The 20,903-nt window shown below is 59.5% G+C and overlaps 2 protein-coding genes across 4 annotated transcripts; one reads left to right on the top strand and one right to left on the bottom strand.

Annotated features, from left to right (window-relative positions):
* Positions 1-105: 105 nt before the first annotated feature.
* FBXL15 (F-box and leucine rich repeat protein 15) lies at positions 106-4,369 on the bottom strand. The gene is made up of 5 exons (XM_050804179.1): positions 4,149-4,369; positions 2,387-2,517; positions 2,060-2,213; positions 1,266-1,771; positions 106-438 (listed from the first exon to the last, which is right to left on the bottom strand). The coding sequence occupies exons 1-5, from the start codon at positions 4,221-4,223 to the stop codon at positions 249-251; spliced, it is 1,056 nt and encodes a 351-aa protein (XP_050660136.1). The 5' UTR covers positions 4,224-4,369; the 3' UTR covers positions 106-248.
* Positions 3,626-20,888, top strand: PSD (pleckstrin and Sec7 domain containing). 3 transcript variants are annotated; one of them, XM_050804106.1, is made up of 18 exons: positions 3,626-3,699; positions 4,799-4,857; positions 6,431-7,167; positions 7,433-7,535; positions 8,325-8,691; positions 9,320-9,748; positions 10,938-11,132; positions 11,286-11,366; positions 11,694-11,806; positions 12,406-12,464; positions 12,581-12,670; positions 16,250-16,293; positions 18,288-18,478; positions 18,571-18,641; positions 18,766-18,923; positions 19,091-19,235; positions 19,523-19,666; positions 20,078-20,888. In XM_050804106.1, exons 3-18 carry the CDS (start codon positions 6,514-6,516, stop codon positions 20,306-20,308), a joined length of 3,075 nt encoding a protein of 1,024 aa, XP_050660063.1. In that variant the 5' UTR covers positions 3,626-3,699; positions 4,799-4,857; positions 6,431-6,513; the 3' UTR covers positions 20,309-20,888. The 3 variants fall into 3 exon arrangements, with proteins under 3 accessions (XP_050660063.1, XP_050660064.1, XP_050660065.1); XM_050804107.1 differs by lacking the exon at positions 3,626-3,699 and adding an exon at positions 3,848-3,917; XM_050804108.1 differs by lacking the exon at positions 3,626-3,699 and adding an exon at positions 4,442-4,539.
* Positions 20,889-20,903: the final 15 nt, after the last annotated feature.

The raw sequence follows: 20,903 nt of genomic DNA, 5'->3' as shown, positions 1-20,903 counted from the left end.
GTGCATTCTGGTCATTTCTGCCTCAAGACTGGGATACTATGCCTGTCTGACTTTTCCTCCCCAACTTCGAATCCCCTATCTTCAACAGGGCAGCACCAGGCAAGAGGGGGTAAAAAGCTCTTTATTTGAAGCTCCAGGGTGGCGCAGGGCACTGGCCTCTCACCAGAGGTCCCCACAGTTCAGGTTCCCTACAGCTCAGTGTCAGGCCCCAGCCACACAGTCCAGCTGTGCTCCGATTGGCAGGCGCGTCAGACCTGCAGGTTGACAAAAGGTGCGAAGCCAGCCATATCCTGCAGCAGCACCAGGGCCTGGTGCAGCGGCGGCTCCACGTCGATGTCCACGCCGCGCTTCCGCAAGCGGCTCAGGCTGGACTCCGCCACATGGTGGCAGTGCCGCACCCGCAGCGAGCGCAGCGCGGGGCAGTACTCGGCCAATGTCCTGAGGGAGGAGCAGGGTGAGGCTAGGGGCATGAAGCCACCACACCCTTGGTGGGGTAAGGTGGGAGCCCGGGCTCACTCAGCCTCGGACTGGCTCTGGCAAAATCCCAGTCTCCCTCCAGCTCGGGGCAGGGGCATACTTTTTCCGTCCCTACACAAGGGAGGCACCTGGATTGGCTTCCAGTGAGCTGGAGACTTCCCGTCTCATTTAAGGGGGGGAACTCGGCCCTCAGCTCCACCTAGGATTGCAAGGTTTCCCCCTTGTTGAAGAAAAGCCAGAAGTCGACTTTCTTTTTTTTTTTTTTTTGAGACTGAGTCTGGCTCTGTCGCCCAGGCTGGAGTGCAGTGGCCGGATCTCAGCTCACTGCAAGCTCCGCCTCCCGGGTTTACGCCATTCTCCTGCCTCAGCCTCCTGAGTAGCTGGGACCACAGGCGCCCGCCACTTCGCCCGGCTAGTTTTTTTGTATTTTTTAGTAGAGATGGGGTTTCACCGTGTTAGCCAGGATGGTCTCGATCTCCTGACCTCGTGATCCGCCCGTCTCGGCCTCCCAAAGTGCTGGGATTACAGGCTTGAGCCACCGCGCCCGGCCTCAGAAGTCGACTTTCTATGTGAAATCTCCCAATGTGTAAATATTGGTTCAAAAAAGTTTTTAAACTATGGGCTCTCTGGCCTAGGCAACCCTAGAGGCCCTTTCTGTTCAGAATGGGGGTGCTGTGGTTTGCAGGAAGATTCAGAAGCCTCAGTCCGGGCTTTTAACAACTACAGCCCGCCCCATACCAGCAGAGGCTAAGTGACTGCCCTCCTCCCGCCCCATCAGGCCCAGGCACCTGACACCGTCGCTTCCGACGCGGAGGCAGCCGGTGAGGTCAAGGTGCTGGAGTTCTGGGCAGTTCCGAGCCAACTCTTGAACCGCGGCGTCTCCCACGTTGGCGTTGACGGCCAGAGAGAGGCTGCGGAGGCCAGCGCCGCGCCTCTGCGCCAGGTACACGATGGCCTCGTCCTTGAGCTGGCGGCAGGCGGTGAGATCCAGCTCCTCCAGGGCCGGGCAGCGGTCAGCGAGGCCGCGCAGCGCCAGCCCGTCCACCCAGTCACAGTGCGCGAGCGACAGGCGCTGCAGGCGTGGGCAGCCCTCGGCCAGCGCCCCAAGCGCCCGACGACTCAGTTGCCCGCAACCGCCCAGCGCCACACTCCGCAGCTGCGGATTACGCGCCAGCACCGGCACCAGGTCCTCGTCTGACAACCATTCGTGACACGGCGCCAGCGCCAGCTCCTGCAGCCCCTCGGCGTCCCGCAGCAGCCGGGCCAATGCGGCCCGCGGGATCTGCAGACCCACCTGCGGGCGGGGAGGCACCCCAACTCTCAGCCCGTCCCGCACTCCTCAGCCGCCTATGCGCCCCTGAGTTCTTTTCTGGCAGCCTCCTGCTCTCCCAGGAGAGACCTCACTCTCCCTCTGAGTCGCTACCCAGTACTTGCTCTTTTGGAGTACTCCCTGCTGCGTGGATCCCTCCCCGGGCAGCCCCGGCGGCCCAAGGGGGTCCAGAAGGGTATACTGCGGGGCTGGGGGCTGGGCTAGAGGCGGGGCGGTACCCAGGCAGGGGCGGGGCTTCAGCCCCCGGCTCACCTGCGCTGCATCGAAGCGACGCAGCCCGGCCAGGTGAAGCTGCACCAGCGCCCGGAAGGCCCGGCTAACGCGCTGCAGCCGGAGCAGCTGGCACAGCGGGACCCGGTTCAGGACGTGTGGGAGCAGCACATCTTCCCAGGGCAGGTCCAGGAGCCTGCGAGTAAAGGGGCGTTGGCACCGGCGTCCCGAGGCCACTATTACCTGCGAGTCCACCTCCGTTATGCTCCTGCGCCCCAGCTCCCAAGAGCGGCCCCCAGACCCAGCCCCGGCTCGGATACCCTCCCGCAGGTTCGTCTTCCCTCTCTCGGCCCCTCCGGTACTCGGTACCTGACGGCTCCGGGCTCTTGCTCCCCTCCGGACGGCTCCATCGGTGGCTCCATCGGCTGTATATTGCGCGTGCGCAGTAAGATTTTCTCGCTTTGGCCTTGGAGTGGCGGTGCCAAACCCGCCTCCTTGGGCTGTAGAGATAGACCTATTCAATCGAGTGCCGTGTCACCGAGGATCCAATCTGAAAGCTTTTCGGGTAGACCCCGAAACACAGGCGGAACAGACCGGTGGTGTAACATTAGGCCTCGCCTTCTCAGCTACAGAGCTTGAGGCCCGAAGCTGGAGAATGCGGTGGGCATCAGAGACTGGCTTCTGTCGTCCTCTTGGGCCAGTAGCCGCCTCTGAGTGAAGTGATGATGGAAGGAGCAGGCAAGGCCAAACGCGGAGGGGGCGGAGCCAGGACTCCTAGGTTACCGGCCTCGCCTCTGCCCTCTGGTCGCGTTTACCGACTTTGAAAAACGGAGAGAAACTATCCAGGCTCTTACTGTCTGCCACGTAACAGGTGTTCAATAAGTAATTGTTGAAATAATGAATGAATGGGCGAGGCTATAATTTTTCCCTCATCAAGTAAACCTGCTCAAACCTCCCATTCCTGATTAATTGTGAAGAGCTATCCAGCCTCTTCCACTTCGTAACAGTTTGGGCCGCGTTTCTGCCGGGGGAAGAGAGACGTAGGGGGCGCAAATAAAGACTATATTTCCAACTGGGTCCCTTTCATTTCCTCCAAAGGTCCAGAGTCCTGAGAAGGAGGAGAGCTCAGCTCAGCCCGCCAGGGGTAGTGCTTCTCGGCTGGCCTTGGGTTTAGTTGTAGGGTCTGAGGCTGGGTCCGCCCTGGGGCAGTGACGCCCCAGACCTCTGGACTTGGCTTCAAGACTGCCTCTCACCGCGTCCCCACGTCCCAGTCCCAGGATCCGCTCCGGGGGACCCCAGGGGTAGTGCCTTCCCCCATCATCCACGGGATGAGTATGGGGGGATGTGAAGGACGCGAGGGCCGCTGCACCGCTGACGGTCTGGCGTTCCTTCGGTGCAACCGCTTCAGCTGGCTCATCACAATGAAAACCACTTCTCATCTGTTATCTCGTCAGGGCTTCGGGCACCTCTGAAAGGTGGGCAGGTCTATGCTATCTCTCCATTTTAAAGATGGGGAAACCGAGGCCCTGGAGAGGAAGCGCCTTGTCCAGAATCAAGCCAGACGGGAATAGAGAACCCAGACATCTGGTTTTCCCAGAATTCCTTCCACGTTTCCCCACCCCGCAAGGCAGCGAGAAGGGAGAAGCCAGTGGCGCGGAAGGACAAGAAAGGGGTCAAGTTAGGTGAGGGCTTGCTACCTCTTCTTCCTCAGCCTGCTTAGGGAGGGGGTAGCTAGGAGGACTGACCCCTGCAAAGATAGAGCCACGTGAGCGCGCACCACCTCCGGCCGCGCGCCTCGTCCCCCTCCCCTCTTTGTTCGCGCCTCTGCGCCTGCGCAGTGCGACAAATCTGGCGCTGTCCCCTTCAGCACCACGCGGAGTCCGCGCCGCCCCTCCCCGCGGTGAGCCCCGCGCGCCCCCGCCTCGCACGTCCTCGCGCCCCCTGACTGCCCGAACAGACCCCTTCTTCCTTCCGAGGTCACCATCTGCCCTCCCTGGCCCTCCCAAAGAGAGTAGTTGCCATAGTAACTCGAGCGGCTCTTTCTTAAAATAGCAGGGTCCCCTTCTACCCTGGCCAAGGGCACAAGGGTTACCTGTCGCCCACGTCTTCCAGTCCCTAGGTCATCTCTTACCCCTGGGCAGGCGTGACGACACCTGGCAGCAAGGAAGTTCTTCCTGAAATCTGATTTAACATCCCCCTGCTGCATCCTGGGGGGGGTGGTCACGGTTGGGTCTCCTGGGTCCGAGACTCAAAACCCCTGGCGGGTTCAAGACGGTGTTCCCTAGATCTCCTTTCCATAGTTGATGGTCTCCTGTACTTAGGGGGCGGGTCCAGTCTACACCCATACCGTGTGCTTGGAGCGGCCGCGTGCTCGTGGGGGCGGGAGCGCGTGTGGCATGTAACAGGTCATGTGGCAGCCTCCTAGGGACACGCGTGGGGTCTGGAGCGGGACACGCGTGTGCAGCCGGGCCTTACGTGTGGCTCAAGGGGCGGTGGGCGAGACAGACGTGGACACAAGTGGGGTGGGGCACGTCAGGGTCTGGGGAATAGAACCAGGGGTTCCATGCCCCCTCCTCCTTGTCTGGGGCGGGTCTTAGGTTGGCGGGAGAGCCCAGCGGGGACCTAGCGACCAAGGGGGCTGGCAGCCTCCGGGGCTCCAGGCCCTGGGAGAGGGCGGGGGGTGGGGGGGATTAGCGTTGCCTGAGCGGCGCGTAGGGGGTAGGGGGAGGGACTGAGAGGCGGGCGGGCCTGGAGCAAACGGGAGCTGCGCTGCCTTCACAGCTCAGCTGGGCCCAGCCTCTCCTCTGTCTCTCCTCGGTCCCAGCTCTGGGCGAGCAGCGGTGAGTACTGAGGTGGCATTGAGTTGGGGCTGCGCCGGGTATGCGCTGGGACCCCGTTGAGCTTCCAGAACCTGCCTGGCAGGGTTGCTACTCCTGACCTCTGCCCCTCCCCTGCATTGCCACCAGAGGCCCCTTTACCTGGTTCTGGTCTCTCCCGGATGGGATCTGTCTTACCCCTGGGGAGAGAGGGAGAGGAGAGGAATATGATGCAGATTCCCCTCAAGAGACCCTAGTAGGTGGGGGGGAGGGGAGGGTGTGTGTCCCTGCTTGAGTGTGTACATCTGTATGTGTACATCTGTATGTGTATGTGACTGTGAGCAGTAGGTCTCTGTGAGTGTCTGATACACCTGGACCTCTGTGTGCACTGGAGAATGACAGCCTGTGTATATATTTGGGTACCTCTTTGTGTCTTCCTGTTTGATGATGGTGTGTGTGTAAAACAAGCATGTGCCTTTTCATTACACACATATTTGTTATGACTATGAGAGTGCATGAGGGTGTGTCTTTGAGCAGTGTGTGTGTGTCTGTGTCTGTGTGTGCCAGAGGGTGTTGCCTATGAATGTGTTTAACTGTGTACTGACATATTTGTCCTTATGAATGTGTGTGTGTGCATGTGTGTCTGTGTATGTGTGTGCCTGTCTGTACCTGTATGAAGAAAAGAATGTCCCTGGCCGGGTGCGGTGGCTCACGCCTGTAATCCCAGCACTTTGGGAGGCGGAGGCAGGTGGATCTCCTGAGGTCAGGAGTTCAAAACCAGCCTGGACAACATGGTGAAACTCTGTCTCTACTAAAAATACAAAAATTAGCCAGGCGTAGTGGTGGGCGCCTGTAATCCCAGCTATTCGGGAGTCTGAGGCAAGAGAATCACTTGAACCTGGGAGTCAGAGGTTGCAGTGAGCCGAGATAGCACCATTCCACTCCAGCCTGGTCACAGGGGTGAAACTCTATCTCAAAAAAAAAAAAAAAAAAAAAAAAAAGAAGAAGAAGAAGAATATCCCTTTCCCATTCAGTATGTATATATTGGGGGTAGGACCCTCTGCTCAGGCCTTTCTCCCCACTTCCATGCTGTGCCTCTCAGCCCTTCAGCATTCCTATATAACCCCTGTTCTTCTTCCCTCTCCTTCCAGGAGTCCTGAGTTTCCCTTCCCTGAGTGAGAAGCCTCCATAAGAGAGACTATAGGGGTCACAGGGCGGTATGATGGTGACAGCTGGCTGACACCCCTTCTCCAAAGGGTGGAGTACCAACTTCCCCCATTCCAGAAGTAGCTCCAAAGTGCCATAAGAACTCCGGGCTCACTCAACTTCTGAAGTTGCTTCCTCTGTCCTCCCAGGGTGATGCTCAGGGCCCCAGGCAGAAGGAAAGGAGCCAGGGGCCCACCGGGTGTATAACTCTTTTCTCCTCAGGCCTCTATGAAAGTAGCCCCCAGGCATGGGATCAGTGATCCCATATTACCAGGATGAGCTAGGCCCCTGGTACTCAGAGGCCCCAGCCAACCTTCCCTTCCCTATCTCTGCTGTCCTGTCCATCTAACTCCTTGGCAGTTCACCCCATGCTCCCCTTCCTCTTTTACAGGCCTGTCTGAAGAGCATGCAGCCCCCTTACTCCCCGCCTGGCCTCGCCATCCCTGCCCCCCCAGCCTGACCCCCGGCCCCAGCATGGCCCAGGGTGCCATGCGCTTCTGCTCGGAAGGCGACTGTGCCATCTCCCCACCACGATGCCCACGCCGCTGGCTCCCCGAAGGCCCAGTGCCCCAGAGCCCCCCAGCCAGCATGTATGGCAGCACAGGCTCCTTGCTACGGCGAGTGGCAGGTCCAGGTCCTCGAGGCCGGGAACTGGGACGTGTGACAGCACCCTGTACACCTCTGCGTGGCCCCCCCTCACCCCGTGTTGCTCCCTCACCCTGGGCACCCTCTTCACCCACTGGGCAGCCCCCACCCGGGGCCCAGAGCTCTGTGGTCATCTTCCGCTTTGTGGAGAAGGCCAGTGTGAGGCCACTGAATGGGCTACCTGCTCCCGGGGGCTTGAGTCGGAGCTGGGATCTGGGGGGGGTTTCTCCTCCCAGGCCCACCCCAGCCCTTGGGCCTGGCTCCAACCGGAAGTTACGGCTGGAAGCATCCACATCAGACCCACTCCCCGCCAGAGGAGGCTCCGCCCTACCTGGCAGCCGGAACCTTGTACATGGGCCGCCAGCCCCACCCCAGGTTGGAGCAGATGGCCTTTACTCCTCTCTCCCCAATGGGCTTGGGGGCCCCCCTGAGCGCCTGGCCACACTCTTCAGAGGACCTGCTGACACTGGATTCCTGAACCAGGTATGCAACTTCCCCTGGGCTCCCGGGGCCCCCAGTGTAGGGGCAAGGCTTAACCTCCTGTCAGACATGGGCTTGTCTGCTGTTCACTCTGAATCCTTTAATCTGTCCTAAATCTGCCTCTCTCTTGCCCTCTGTGTTTGTCTCTGTGTCTCTGCACCTCCATCTCTGTCCCTGCATGTTTTAATTTCTGTTTCTGTCCCATATTCTTGTGTCCTTGTATGTCTGGTTTTATCTCTGGGTGCCTGTGTCTCCCTCCTTGGCTCAGGGGGATACCTGGTCCTCCCCCCGGGAAGTTTCCTCTCATGCCCAGAGAATCGCTCGAGCCAAATGGGAATTCTTCTATGGCTCCTTGGACCCCCCCAGCTCAGGTAAGGCCTGGGACTGAGGCAGAGAGAACAGGGCAGGACCTTCCCCACAGCAACTGAGACTCAGTAGGGAGCCCTCCTTCAAACTTCCCCTAATCCTTGGAATTGGCTCTTGAGTCAGCCAATGTCTCCCCAGGCCTCAACCTTTCCATCTGCACTATGATGGGAGGCTGGAGGATAGGGACTGGGTGGGACACCTGGAGGAAGCTGAGTAATGGAGGGAGGGGACGGCAGGATATTGAGGGGCATTCCATGGAGTAGAAAAGAGGCTCAGCAGGGCTCAGTGGCCCCAGCATTTTGGGAGGCCAAGGCAGGAGGATTGCTCAAAGCCAGCAATCCAAGACCAGCCTGGGCAACATAGCGAGTCTCTACAAAAAATTTAATTAGCTGGATGTAGTGGTGTGCACTTATAGTCCCAACTACTGGGGACGCTGGGTTGGGAGGATCCCTTGAGTCCAGGCGATCAAGGCTGCAGTGAGTTATAATTGCACCACTGCACTTCAGCGTGACACAGTGAGACCCTGTCTCAAAAAAGAAAGAAAGAGAGAGAGAGAGAGAGAAAGAAAAAGACTAGTCTTCCCCCAGTTCCTCAAAGCCATTTGACAAGAACTTGATTTAAAATGAGCTCCACTGGCACCAGGAACAAGCTAAGTTTGTAGCAGGAGGAATGGTGGCTAGACAGTGAGAGAACTTCCTGCCAATATGAGGCAGTGGGCAGAGCTCCTACAGCAGGATTAGGACAGGGAGCTGACGTGGATAACCTCCTGACCTGGATGCCTATGCACACTACAGGTGCTAAGCCCCCAGAGCAGGCCCCCCCATCTCCACCTGGGGTGGGCTCAAGGCAGGGCTCTGGGGTGGCTGTGGGGCAAGCGGCCAAGTACTCAGAGACAGACCTGGACACGGTGCCCCTGAGGTGCTACCGCGAGACTGACATCGATGAGGTGCTGGCTGAGCGGGAGGAGGCTGACTCGGCCATTGAAAGTCAGCCCAGCTCTGAGGGTCCACCAGGCACTGCCCACCCACCTGCCCCACGGCCCGGCCTACGCCCTGACCCTCATCCCAGCCTCGGCAGTGGCAATGAGGATGAGGACGAGGATGAGGCAGGCGGGGAAGAAGATGTGGATGACGAGGTGTTTGAGGCCTCTGACGGGGCCCGGTGAGTGGGGGAGTGGGAGAAGGAAGTGGCTTCCCATTGGCATACAGGCAGAGCGGGGCTCAAAGGGCTTGGGATAGAGATGGGTGTGGGCATGGTGTATAGCAGGAGATTCTAGACAGAGGCCTGAGGCTTGGCAGAACACTGGGGATGTGGGAAGCAAAGAGGCCAGGGGTTCAAGCAGAACAGGGGGCAGGGTGAGAGGCCAAAGGCCGCAGTCAAGCCCAGGATCACAGGAGCACGAGTCCGGATCCTGGTGGGAGAGTGGGGAGTGTGGGGACATTCCTTTCCGTCTCACACCCCAGTGTCGCTTGGAGCCTCATCTTCTCCTAAGATGTTGCCAGAAATAGAAATGGGATGGCAGGAGGGAAGCGGATCAGGGAAAATGAGGAGAAAGGGAGATTAGCAGGGAGGGAGGGGACTGGGTGCTGGGGACTGGTAGGGCTGGTGTGCCTCAGGGGGCACTGAATAGCTTGGTCCCCTACCCTGGAGGCTCTTTTTTGTTAGTGGGCAGGAGCCAGTGAAAAGGAGATGATAATCCCCTAAGCAGAGTCAGTGTGAGAGTTCAGTGAAATTCTGCCCGAGCCCTGTAATCTGGGCCCCTAATCAGAGATTCTCCCTGCCCCTGCAGGCCAGGGAGCCGGATGCCTCTCAAGTCACCTGTGCCCTTTCTACCTGGGACCAGCCCCTCGGCTGATGGGCCTGACTCTTTCAGTTGTGTGTTCGAAGCCATCCTGGAGTCACACCGGGCCAAAGGCACCTCCTATACCAGCCTCGCCTCGCTGGAGGCCTTGGCCTCACCTGGCCCAACCCAGAGCCCCTTCTTCACCTTTGAGCTGCCTCCCCAACCCCCTGCCCCCCGGCCTGACCCACCAGCTCCCGCCCCACTTGCCCCTCTTGAACCGGATTCTGGTACCAGCTCTGCTGCTGATGGTCCTTGGACACAGAGAGGGGAGGAGGAGGAGGCAGAGGCCAGAGCCAAGCTGGCCCCAGGGAGGGAGCCCCCTAGTCCCTGCCACTCAGAGGACAGCCTTGGGCTGGGTGCAGCACCCCTTGGCAGGTAAGTAATTCCTTTTGTCCCTCAGACTTGAGGCCCCCAGGGCTCCAGAAACAGCTGCTGTAAGGGACAGATCCTGAGTGTGAGGATTAGTTTATATTCCTGACCCCTGAGTAGGGGTGGTTAGGGGATGCAGATCCTGTTTTCCCATTTGGAGGACTACTGCCATTAGCTGTGAGGGGGAGTCCCTCACAGCGCCTCTCTTGGTCTCAAGTCCAGTGGCTTGAGAAAGCATGATTCAGCATTGAAGGATCCCCGGAGAATACCCTTCTTGCTCTCCTGGAGGGCTCTTTCTTCCCTTGGCAGAGTCTTTAGCCTGCTCAGAATTCTTGTGATCTTACCCCCACCCAGCCTGGAGGCTTCACCAAAGATGCAGCCACCAGCCTCTCCCACTGCCTCCCTCCCATGTCGCCCCTGCCCAATCAGGCATCTCTCGTCCAGCTCCAGGAAGTCCTTTCACAGTCTAACCTTTCTGCTCTCCCCTCTGCCAGCTACCCTCTCAGTCATGGAAGCCATGGCAACAGGAGGGGGTGGCCAGGGAGACAGGGTTGCCTAGCAACCAGGAGTTTCCGGCCTCTGTCTCTAGGGTGACAGGTGGCTTTGCGAGTAGAGCAGCTGGGGTGGGAAGGGGAGGAGAGAAAGGGAATGAGGGTGCGCACCCTGACCCTTAACCCCCTAACTCCAGAGCCTGCTTCTGTGTGGGTAGAGGGGGAGCACCAAGGAGAGGCTCCTCTCCCTAAAAGGCAGGAGGGGGAAAGCCTTCGGACCAGTATCCCTGCTGCCCTCAAATCTTTCCCTGACCCTCCACAGTTCCTCCGTAGTAGCCCATCTATTCCACCTTTGTCCATAGTCTAAGAGACAAAGGACTATTTTCTGTGTAGGGCCAAGGTGGGAACAGATAATCTACATCTAATAGCAAATGTAGGCCCCTGGGAGCTTGGGGAAGCAACCAGAACTCCCACAGCAGCAAGATGGATGTGGGTTAGATTTAAGGCAGGACTTCCACAGAGAGGTGGTAATGATAGAGTAGGCTGATGGAGAGAATCTAATCTCCTTCCCAGGGAAAAAGAAGAATGCTTTCCCATGTCCCTCCACTCCCTCCCCTTCTCCACCTTCTGCGCCTGGAGGCAGGAGGGTCTGGATGGCTCCTAAGGACCCTGCCCCAGCCTGAGCTGGTGTTCTATCCCGGCAGCGAACCACCCCTGAGCCAGCTGGTGTCCGACTCAGACTCAGAGCTGGACAGCACAGAGCGGCTGGCCCTGGGAAGCACAGACACCTTGTCCAATGGGCAGAAAGCAGACCTGGAGGCTGCACAGCGCCTGGCCAAGAGACTGTACCGACTAGACGGCTTCAGGAAGGCTGATGTGGCCCGGCACCTTGGCAAGAAGTAAAGCCACTTGGCTGGGACTGAGGATGGGGGCAGAGGGAGGGCATCCTGAAGGCAGCTCTCCATCTAATGTCCCCAGGTCATTGGGTAATCCCCACCTGACCCCCTGCGCTTCCCCTTGAGACCCTACTTGTCTCTCTATCCTGCCCACAGCAATGACTTCAGCAAACTGGTGGCTGGGGAGTACCTCAAGTTCTTTGTCTTCACGGGCATGACTCTGGACCAAGCTCTCAGGTGGGTGTTGACCCTTTGGAGGACAGCCCCCACTCTCCAGGCTTCATGTTAGGGCCCCAGGATGCCTCCTCTGAGCCCCTCTGTCCCCCACAAGCTGTCCTGACCTCACCCTTCCCAAGCTGGCTGGGCATGACCAAGGTCCAGAGCTGCCTGGTAAAGGGACCTTGGGTAGGGGTGATGGGTGAATGGTCAGGGTGCATACCCTCATCCCCTTTCTCTCCTCCCCTTCCCACCCCAGCTGCTCTACTCTCAAAGCCACCTGTCACCCCAGAGACAGAGGCCAGAAACTCCTGGTTGCTAGGCAACTCTCTCTTGCCCCTTCCCCAGGGTGTTTCTGAAGGAGCTGGCCTTAATGGGTGAGACCCAGGAACGAGAGCGCGTGCTGGCCCACTTCTCCCAGCGATACTTCCAGTGCAATCCTGAAGCCCTGTCCTCAGAGGGTGAGGAGTTCCGAGAGCAGGGGGGTTCTTAGCTGGCCACAGAGGCAAAATGGGCTGGGCCCTGTGTGTGTATACAAGAGCATGAGTGTGTGTACAGCAGGGAATAGATATACATGTGTGTAGGCATGTGAACTTGCATGTGTGCAGACAGTGCTGTCATGGCTGCATGTATGTGGAACTATACATGTGGGCAGGCATATTGCTAGGGTTGAGTGTGCTGTGAAGAGGCAGGAGTTTGCATGCCTGTGCAGGCCAGTGCTTGGCTGGAGTGGGGTTTCTGTTTGACTGCCCTGGTCTATAGGACTGTGCTGCGGTTCACTTTCTTGTGGTCCAGGCTTAGAGGCAAGGGAACGTTGGGGCAACTAGTGGGCAGCCCTCAGTACCTGAGGGAGCCAGGGACGGATCCTGAGAAGAGGGCTAGGTCCTTGCTGAGGGATCTATTGGAAGAGGAGCTCTTTGTAGGGAGGGTTCACTAATGGGGTTCAGGAGGTAGGAGGTTGCCGGCCAAAGCAGGTGGAGATGAACTGGGAGGTTGGGGAATATGGCTGTGGGAAGGGTCCCTGGGAGGCAGCCAAGGCTGAAAGTCAGCTCTCCCCTAGACGGCGCCCACACTCTGACCTGTGCGCTCATGCTGCTCAACACCGATCTCCACGGCCACGTGAGTGGGGGCCGGGCCGGGCGGGCAGGAGCCAGAAAACAAACCCCTGGCCAGACATTCAGGACCTGGGAGGCCAAGGGCCCTCCAAACTCACAGGCTTCTGTTGCCTCCCTTAGAACATCGGGAAGCGCATGACCTGCGGGGACTTCATCGGGAACCTGGAGGGCCTCAATGACGGCGGCGACTTCCCTAGGGAGCTGCTCAAGGTGGGGGGCGGGGCAGGGTAGAAGTTGCTGGAGGGGAAGGATGGAGGACCCAGTCGGCGACGGAGTCCGGAGTCCAAGGGAGGGCAGGGCTGGGGCTTGCCGGCCCCCGCTACTGCCGCGGGAGCCTGGGCTCTCGTGACTCAGCCTGGGGACCACCCCCTCCCCCGGCCCCACGCGCAGGCTCTCCCGGAACATGGCGCACATGCGTGCGGTCGCGGCTGCGCGCGGCGGGGGAGGGGACCCGGTTCTGGAAAACACGCGAGCAGGCGGCCCAGGCCCCTGCATTTGCCTTCATCAGTTCCCCTCCTCCAGTGTGTGCTGGGGTGGAAGGCGGGAGTTGCGGGGGTCCCTTCACGGGGCCGGGATTGAGTGGGGGTACACTCCACACTGCTCCCCCGCCGCGTGGACAGCCAAAAAGACCCTTCTCGTGCTGCTGCGCTGCAGGGACCCAGAGGGAGAGGGGCCTGAGATGGACTAAGCTTTTCCAAGGTCTGGCAGCGAGTTAGCGCAAAGCTGGAGCCAGAAACTGCTTTCTGGCTCCCTGTGAGCAGGCCCCCTTCCCAGGCGCCAGCTCCATGACCCACAACTGAGGGGTCAGATACGTAGGGGCTGGTGCCGGTGGGAGAAGGGAACGGCTCGTCCAATGGGTTCACTCTTCTCCCTGATGTGGTGGTGGTTTATCCAGGGAGGCCTGGACTCACTTGAAGAAACCCCCAGGCTTGGACAAAGGTGTCTCTGCGCAACTACATACATGTAACAGCACAGGAGTGTCCCAGGGCGTGTCTGTGAGCTTGGGGTGCTGGGCTTCTGAGTTTGGGGTGTATCCGAGAGGGAAAGTCCATGGTGAGCTGGGGTGTATGCTTGAGTTGAGTTGCATCTGTGTGCCCGGGCGTCGTGAATCAAGGGTTTGTATGGCTTGGTGTGTTTGTGTTTTAGGGCTTACGATTTAGAGTGTGTGTCTGAGTTGGGGTGTAGGCTGGATGTTTATGTGTGGTGGGGTGTACATCTTTGAATTGGCCGTGTCTGAGGTATGCCATATGCCTCTGAGTAGGGGGTGTATGTTTGTGAGCTAAAGATTGTAAGTTTTGAAGTGTCCATTTAAATGGGTAGTGTCTGCGAGTTGGGGTGACCGTGAACTGGTGCGTCTGGTTTGTTGGGGTGTACGTCAGAATCGAGGTGCGTTACGTGACTTGGGATCTATATATGGGGGGTATCTGCGGGTGAGCTGCATGAAGTCGGGGCTGCTCCTTCCCTGCCTTCGTCCTCCCTCGGGGCCCCTCTTGGCTCAGTGGAAAAGGGCCGCAGGGAAGCGTCCGACCTCTCGCCTCCCACCACCCCAACCCAGACGAGCCAGAAGGGAGTTCCAGACCCTGCTGGGTCCGCCCAGCGTCACAGCCCCAGGCATAGCCGCGCTCCCAGCCTCCCCGGAGCTGCCACCCACGCTGGCCTCCCCAGGCTCCTCCCAGTGGCCGCGCGGGGAGGGCCCCCTTCGCGATCCGGCGCCTCCATTTCATGCGATCCCCGCCCCCCGCCCTCGCCCTCCCCTTCCCGTCGGTGCCCCCCTCCCGCTGTAGCCCAGCCGCAGAGCAGACAGCGCCGCCACCGCCGCGCACTCTGTGTGTCCCTGAGAGCCGGGCCGGCTCGGGCCGGGCCGCGCCGCTCGCGCTGGCTGTCGGGGGGGCGGCCCGGGGGCCGAGGGCGGGCGGGGGCATGGCCGGGGGCCTCGGCGCGCCGGCCGGGCCAGCATGATCGGCGTCAACAGCATCCACAGCAGCGCCGGGCGGCTGCGCTCGCGCTCGCTGTGCTCCGTGCGCTACGGGCGCACCCACCGCGGCGCGGAGACCCTGTGCTACGGCTGGCCGCAGCGCTCGCGCAGCCTCAAGCCGGTGCTCTACACCGACCTGGTGGTCAGCCGCCTGCAGAGCCGCAAGAAGAAAAAGGCGGTGAGGGCGTTGGGGCCGCGGCCCACGCCAGGCTGGGGGGCGACTGAGGGGGCGGCTTGAGGGAGGCACCGAGGGCGGCGCGAACCGAGGGCAGAGCCTGGTAGGCTGGTAGGGACAGAGGTCAGGGGCAGCCAGAGGTGGGCACGGGCTGGGGGGCAGGGAGGGCACAGACCCTGGGACCAAGGTGGGCCTCACAAACCGAAGAGGGTTTTCTAGATTGAATATGACTTGCGGCCCACCGATGGGGTTCGGGGCCCTCAAAGGAGGTGTGGTGGTGCGCCGAAGGGGTCCTGAGACAGGGCAGGGGATGAACTAGAAGGCTGGAGGCAAGGATTGCAGGTTGGATCTTGGTGGACGCTTCTGCTTTCTGGCCAGAGAGTTGGTGAGTGAGGATTAAGGGTCTGAGCCATGCTGGGTTTTGACTGGGTGTGTGCTGGAAGGTCTATGTGTTGATTTGCCTTGGTTGTGCTGGGGGCGGTGGAGCGGGGGTTGGAGGCTGTGGGGTACACCCATCCCCAGACAAGGGTGTGAACAGTGTGTGCCCAGTTGGGATGCCTGGTTTGCCGTGTGGCTGGGCATGGCCGTGGGCAGTGAGAGAGTCAGAGACTGGTTTGTTGGGAGGAGTGAAGGGGAGGCTGTGTCCCATCACAGGGAAGTTGCCAACGTCACCACTGCACCCAGCTCACATGCAGGCAGCATCACACGCCACACACTTAGCCCAACATGCACATGCTGGGGACACACCCACTCACGGATAGGCTGACGGAAGTACCCCCACAGTTGGAGGCGCTGGCGTGGACCCATGTTCCAGGCCACTCCAGAGAAGAGGGGACCCCGTGCCACTCCTGGAGCCTGTTCTCTCTTCTGACCACCCCGGAACCCCCAAATGTCCCCAGGCCAGCTGGATAGAGGGGAAGTGACTGGTTCACATCACACAGAGTTTGGGCTATGCAGGAATTGGAAGCTAAAACCACTGCTTTTTAGATGAGTGTTCGCTCTCTGGTGAGAAAGTGTGCACATGGGCAGGGCACTGGATCACCCTGGCATTTGGCTTGTTGGGGCTGTCAGGGTTAGGGGGAGGCCTCAGCTTGTCTTGGTGTTGGGAGCCATGATAGTGTGCTCTCTATTAGTGAAGAAAGGTGCTGAGAGGGCGAGTCCTCTATCCTGGGGTCGCAGTTTCCCCATATGCTATGTGTGGGCTCATCCTGTGGAAACAGGCCAGAGCCCATGGTTGGGGGAAGGGGAATTTCTTGGGCTGCTTTTCCCCATTCCCTCCAGGGCTGTGCTTCTCCAGCCCAGGATCTGAGCAGGACAGCCCCTTAACAACAATAAAGATAATAATAGCAACAACCATTTACTGTGCGTCAGCCTTGTGCCGGGATGCCCTGTGCTAACTGCCTGTGCCCACATGTTACTACGTTTGTTCCTCTCCATGGATACTTGCCCAAAGTCATGCAGCTCAGGTGGTGGAGCCGGGCCTGGGTCTCCATTCTGGAGCCTGTGTTCTTGGTCATTATATCCTGCTGCCCTTTGCCCTTAGTTCTGGCTCGTCTCCCAAGTGAGAGGGGAAGACTCTAAGCTCTGACACTGGGGTACTGACCCACAACCCCCTAATTTGTTTCCCCCACCCCCCCAGGCCTTGTACAGCTCCATCAAGAATGAGAAGCTGCAGTGGGCCATGTGAGTCCCGGGGCTGTGTGGTGGGGCTAAGATGGGGCATGGGGAAGGGGCTGCCTGGGGAGGCTGAGAGAGCTGGGGTGGGCCCTGGGTGGGGCAGGGGAGGAGAGTGAGAGGCCATGAGAGGCAGTGAGGCTGCCTCACTTCCTTCTTTGGAGATATCTGCCTGAATTTGGGGTTCTGTATCTTGTCTCTAGCTGGGTTGTTATGACAAGTGGGTTGGGGTGGGAGGAGAGGTGCTGAAACATCAAAGGGAGGTCCCCTGGCAACCCTAGTGGAAAAGCAGAAGCCTCTGGAAGCAGGGCCTTGACCAGCAGCACAAGAGGCCCTCTCAGGTCCTGGGGAGCCCAGATGTCACAGAACAAAACAAGTAACCATGCTGTCTGTTCTTGGCAGCCTCCAATAGAAACATAGAGACTCAGCCGTGCGCGGTGGCTCACGCCTGTAATCCTAGCACTTTGGGAGGCCAAGGCGGGTGGATCACGAGGTCAGGAGATTGAGACCATCCTAGCTAACATGATGAAACCCTGTCTCTACTGAAAACACAAAAAATTAGCCGGGCGTGGTGGCGGGCACCTGTAGTCCCAGCTACTCAGGAGGCTGAGGCAGGAGAATGGCGTGAACCCGGGAGGCGGAGCTTGTAGTGAGCCGAGATTGCACCACTGCACTCCAGCCTGGGCAACAGAGCAAGACTCCGTCTCAAAAAAAAAAAAAAGAAAAAAAAGGTCGGGCGCGGTGGCTCACGCCTGTAATCCCAGCACTTTGGGAGGCCGAGGCTGGAGGATCACGAGGTCAGGAGATCGACACCATCCTGGCTAACACGGTGAAACCCCGTCTCTACTAAAAATACAAAAAAATTAGCCGGGCATGGTGGCAGGCACCTGTAGTCCCAGCTACTCTGGAGGCTGAGGCAGGAGAATGGCGTGAACCCGGGAGGCAGAACTTGCAGTGAGCCGAGATTGCGCCACAGCACTCCAGCCTGGGTGACAGAGCGAGACTCCGTCTCCAAAAAAAAAAAAAAGAAAAAAAAAGAAAAGAAAACAGAAACATAGAGACTCATAAGTATGTCTTGGAAGAGCCTAGTCTGAGGGAAGAAATCCAGTTTGGGCCTTGGGGTCCCCAGTCTGAGGGTAGAGGTCTTATTTTCACAGTTCATAGATCACTCACATTTGCTTTTATCCACTGAGACTCCCTCACTGCCCAGTTAGCTGGGAGTTCCCAGTCACTGGAGATCTCAGGGGAGGCACAGCTCAGGATTAGGGTGCAGGGGGCGATTGGGGAAGGCTTTTGGAGGGTTGAGACTGGGGCCATGAAGTTGGGGCAGCATTTGGGAAGAGGAAAGGGGAAGTTGGAATTTGGGAGGCAAAGGTGTGGTGGCTGAAATGAGTATGGGGTGGGGAACCAATGAAGGCAGGCCTGGCTGGGATGGAAAAAAACAGTGTTGGGGGAGATGCAGTATAGGCTCCATATGGGAGGCAACAGGGAGCTACTGCAGGTTCTTGAGCAAGGGAGTGACAAGATAGAATCCGATTTTTTCTTTGACTGAGCCTGTAGACCAGGATGTATGGGGTTGGGGTGGGGGTGGCACTAGGAAGCTACTTCTTCCATCTGCTACCATTTAGCCACAAGCCATGAGCAAAGCCCGGGGCTGGATGTGGTTGAGCTAGCAGAGGCAGACCCGGGGATGTCCTGGTGGAGAAGGGCGTGAGGGCTGCGGGTGTGCAGCAATGGAGAGGATAGTGCTGGCCCTACTTGATAGGAGGAAGGGACAGTGGTAGCTCTAGGCTGGGGAACTCTGAGGGAAGTGCCCTGCTCTGAGGGGGCAGAACCACACATTGGGGAGGTGTGATCTGAGGCTGGAGACATGACAGGACCCTCAGGTTGAGCCCCCCAAGCCACAAACACTGGGGGAGCTTTTCCAGGGCAGGCAGAGGCCAGAACTGAAGCGGGGGTCATGGCTCCACGGCCAGCCCCCTCTGAGGTGATCACACCTGCAGAGACGAGGAGGAGCTGAGACGCTCTCTGTCTGAGTTGGCCGACCCCAACCCCAAGGTCATCAAGCGGATCAGCGGGGGCAGTGGCAGCGGCTCCAGCCCTTTCCTGGACCTGACTCCCGAGCCCGGGACTGCTGTCTACAAGCACGGGGCCCTGGTGCGAAAGGTGCATGCAGACCCTGACTGCAGGAAAAGTACGTGGCTGAGTGGCGGGGGGGTGGCGTCTGGGGGATGGATGGGAGTGGGCCTGTTCCAGGGTCCCCTGACCTGTCTTTTCTCTCTGCAGCACCTCGGGGCAAGCGGGGCTGGAAGAGCTTCCACGGGATCCTCAAGGGCATGATCCTCTACCTGCAGAAGGTGTGGGGCCAGGCCAGGGGGCTGGGGCTGGGACTGAGTTGGCTGGTGGGTGATGGATGGGTGGGAATAGGTGGGGCTGGGCCAGGCTGCTTTTGGGGCCAGGATAAGATGGGCACCCCTGCAGGAGGAGTACAAGCCTGGGAAGGCCCTTTCAGAGACGGAGCTCAAGAATGCCATCAGCATCCACCATGCCCTGGCCACTCGTGCCAGTGACTACAGCAAGAGGCCCCATGTCTTCTACCTGCGCACAGCTGACTGGCGGGTCTTCCTCTTCCAGGCCCCGTGAGTGCCCTCCTCCTGCCCATCCTGGACCCCTTCCCCCACCTCCCATCCTGCTCCCCTCCCTGTCTCTGGATTTCATTCCTTCTCAGGCCACACTTGAGCCAGGACTGGCATCCTGGGACAGAAACCCTGGGCCCAGGTCCCAAGGGGCTGTGATTTCTCCCCAGGAGCCTGGAGCAGATGCAGTCCTGGATCACGCGCATCAATGTAGTAGCCGCTATGTTCTCTGCGCCCCCCTTCCCAGCTGCTGTTAGCTCCCAAAAGAAGTTCAGCCGCCCTCTCCTGCCCAGCGCTGCCACCCGCCTCTCCCAGGTAGCCCCAGCTCTGTCCACCTGGTGCCAGTGGGATGGAGGGTGTTAGGCTTAGGCCCACTGCACTCAAGGCTGCTGTGTATGATCGTGGAGATGTCCCCTGCACCAGGATGCTGGCCACAGGGGTGAGCAGGGGCTGAAATCCAGCCCCCACTGGGTCCCACTTGCCAGCTGGGAACCCAAACATAGTGTTTGTTTGTCCAAAGGAAGGGGCATCTTTTTAAAAATCTGCACAGAGGCACTATATAGGGCAGAGTGACCATGGCCATGCCTCCCCCTGGCCACTAGGAGGAACAGGTGCGGACCCACGAGGCCAAGCTGAAGGCCATGGCAAGTGAGCTGCGGGAGCACCGAGCCGCCCAGCTGGGCAAGAAGGGCCGGGGCAAGGAGGCTGAAGAGCAGCGGCAGAAGGAGGCCTACCTGGAGTTTGAGGTGAGCCTCCCTGCCTGCGCCTCTGTCCACACACGCAGGCCCACACTAGGGTGAAGGGCATGGACTCTAAGAGTGGAACCGGCTGGAGGTCCTTGGGCAGGTTGCTTAATCTAAGCCTCAGTTTCCTCCTCTATGCAAGAAGGATAACATTTGACACCCACTGGGGTTTCAAGGTGAGGCATATGTCAAGCGTGCCATTTCCCCAGCTCTAGTAAAGGCTCAAGACACATTAGGTTACAGATGATGGTCCCAGGAGAGCCCAGAGAGGGTACCAGCCTGCATGGGACCATCCCACAGTCCTGGCCGGGCACCTGCCATCTCCTGCCCTGCTGGCAGCCCTCCCTGGTCCAGATGGGGGGGTGGGCAGAAGGCAGAGAACAGGCTCTCACAGCTCCTGCCCCTCTGCCTCAGAAATCCCGCTATAGCACCTATGCAGCGCTGCTTCGGGTCAAGCTGAAGGCAGGCAGCGAGGAGCTGGATGCAGTGGAGGCAGCACTAGCCCAGGCCGGGAGCACAGAGGACGGACTCCCTCCTTCTCACTCCAGTCCCTCCCTGCAGTCCAAACCCTCCAGCCAGCCCCGGGCTCAGCGTCACAGCTCAGAGCCTCGGCCAGGGGCAGGCAGTGGGCGGCGGAAGCCCTGAGATGAGGTTTGGGGTGGGGGGTGCCTGCTGGGCACCTGCAGGATGACATGGCTCTGCCTGAGCCCGGGCCGGCCTCGGGCCACCCACGAGGGCCTCCCGGTCTAGGGCCCGACCGCGCCGGACGCGGTGTCCGGGGCAGGGCAGGGCTGGGGCCTGGGCCTCAGGAGCCTAGGCTAGGGGCACGTCCGAGAGCCCCTTTTTGTGATAATGTTTTGCACTTTTTCGTACAGGGTGGGCGGGGGTGGGAGGGGCTAGTGCCCCTGAACTTTTGATGCTTTTTTTTTGTGTGGGAGAGGCCTGATGCCATTTCTGCTTTCTGCTGAGACCACCCCACCCTGACACCAGCAGTCCCCCCTCTGTCCTGGGGCCTGGCTTGGACAGAGACCAGGATTTGGGGCTGAGCTGGTTTCCCCTCCTTCCTCCCCAAGGGCTCACCCTCTCTCTTGCTGGAGGTGGAGGAAGGGCGTCCATGCCAAGGCCCCATACCTGGGCCGGGGGCAGCACGACCTGGCTTTCCCCGCTTCAGTGGGCCTTGCCCTTTGTACAGCCTCCACCCCCATTAAAATTGCTCTGGACTTGCTGGCTGGGCCTCATC

This window comes from Macaca thibetana, chromosome 9, assembly GCF_024542745.1.
Source record: "Macaca thibetana thibetana isolate TM-01 chromosome 9, ASM2454274v1, whole genome shotgun sequence".
Classification (NCBI taxonomy): domain Eukaryota; kingdom Metazoa; phylum Chordata; class Mammalia; order Primates; family Cercopithecidae; genus Macaca; species Macaca thibetana.
The sequence above is the reverse complement of the archived record's forward strand: the minus strand, read 5'-3'. Positions and strand labels throughout refer to the sequence as shown.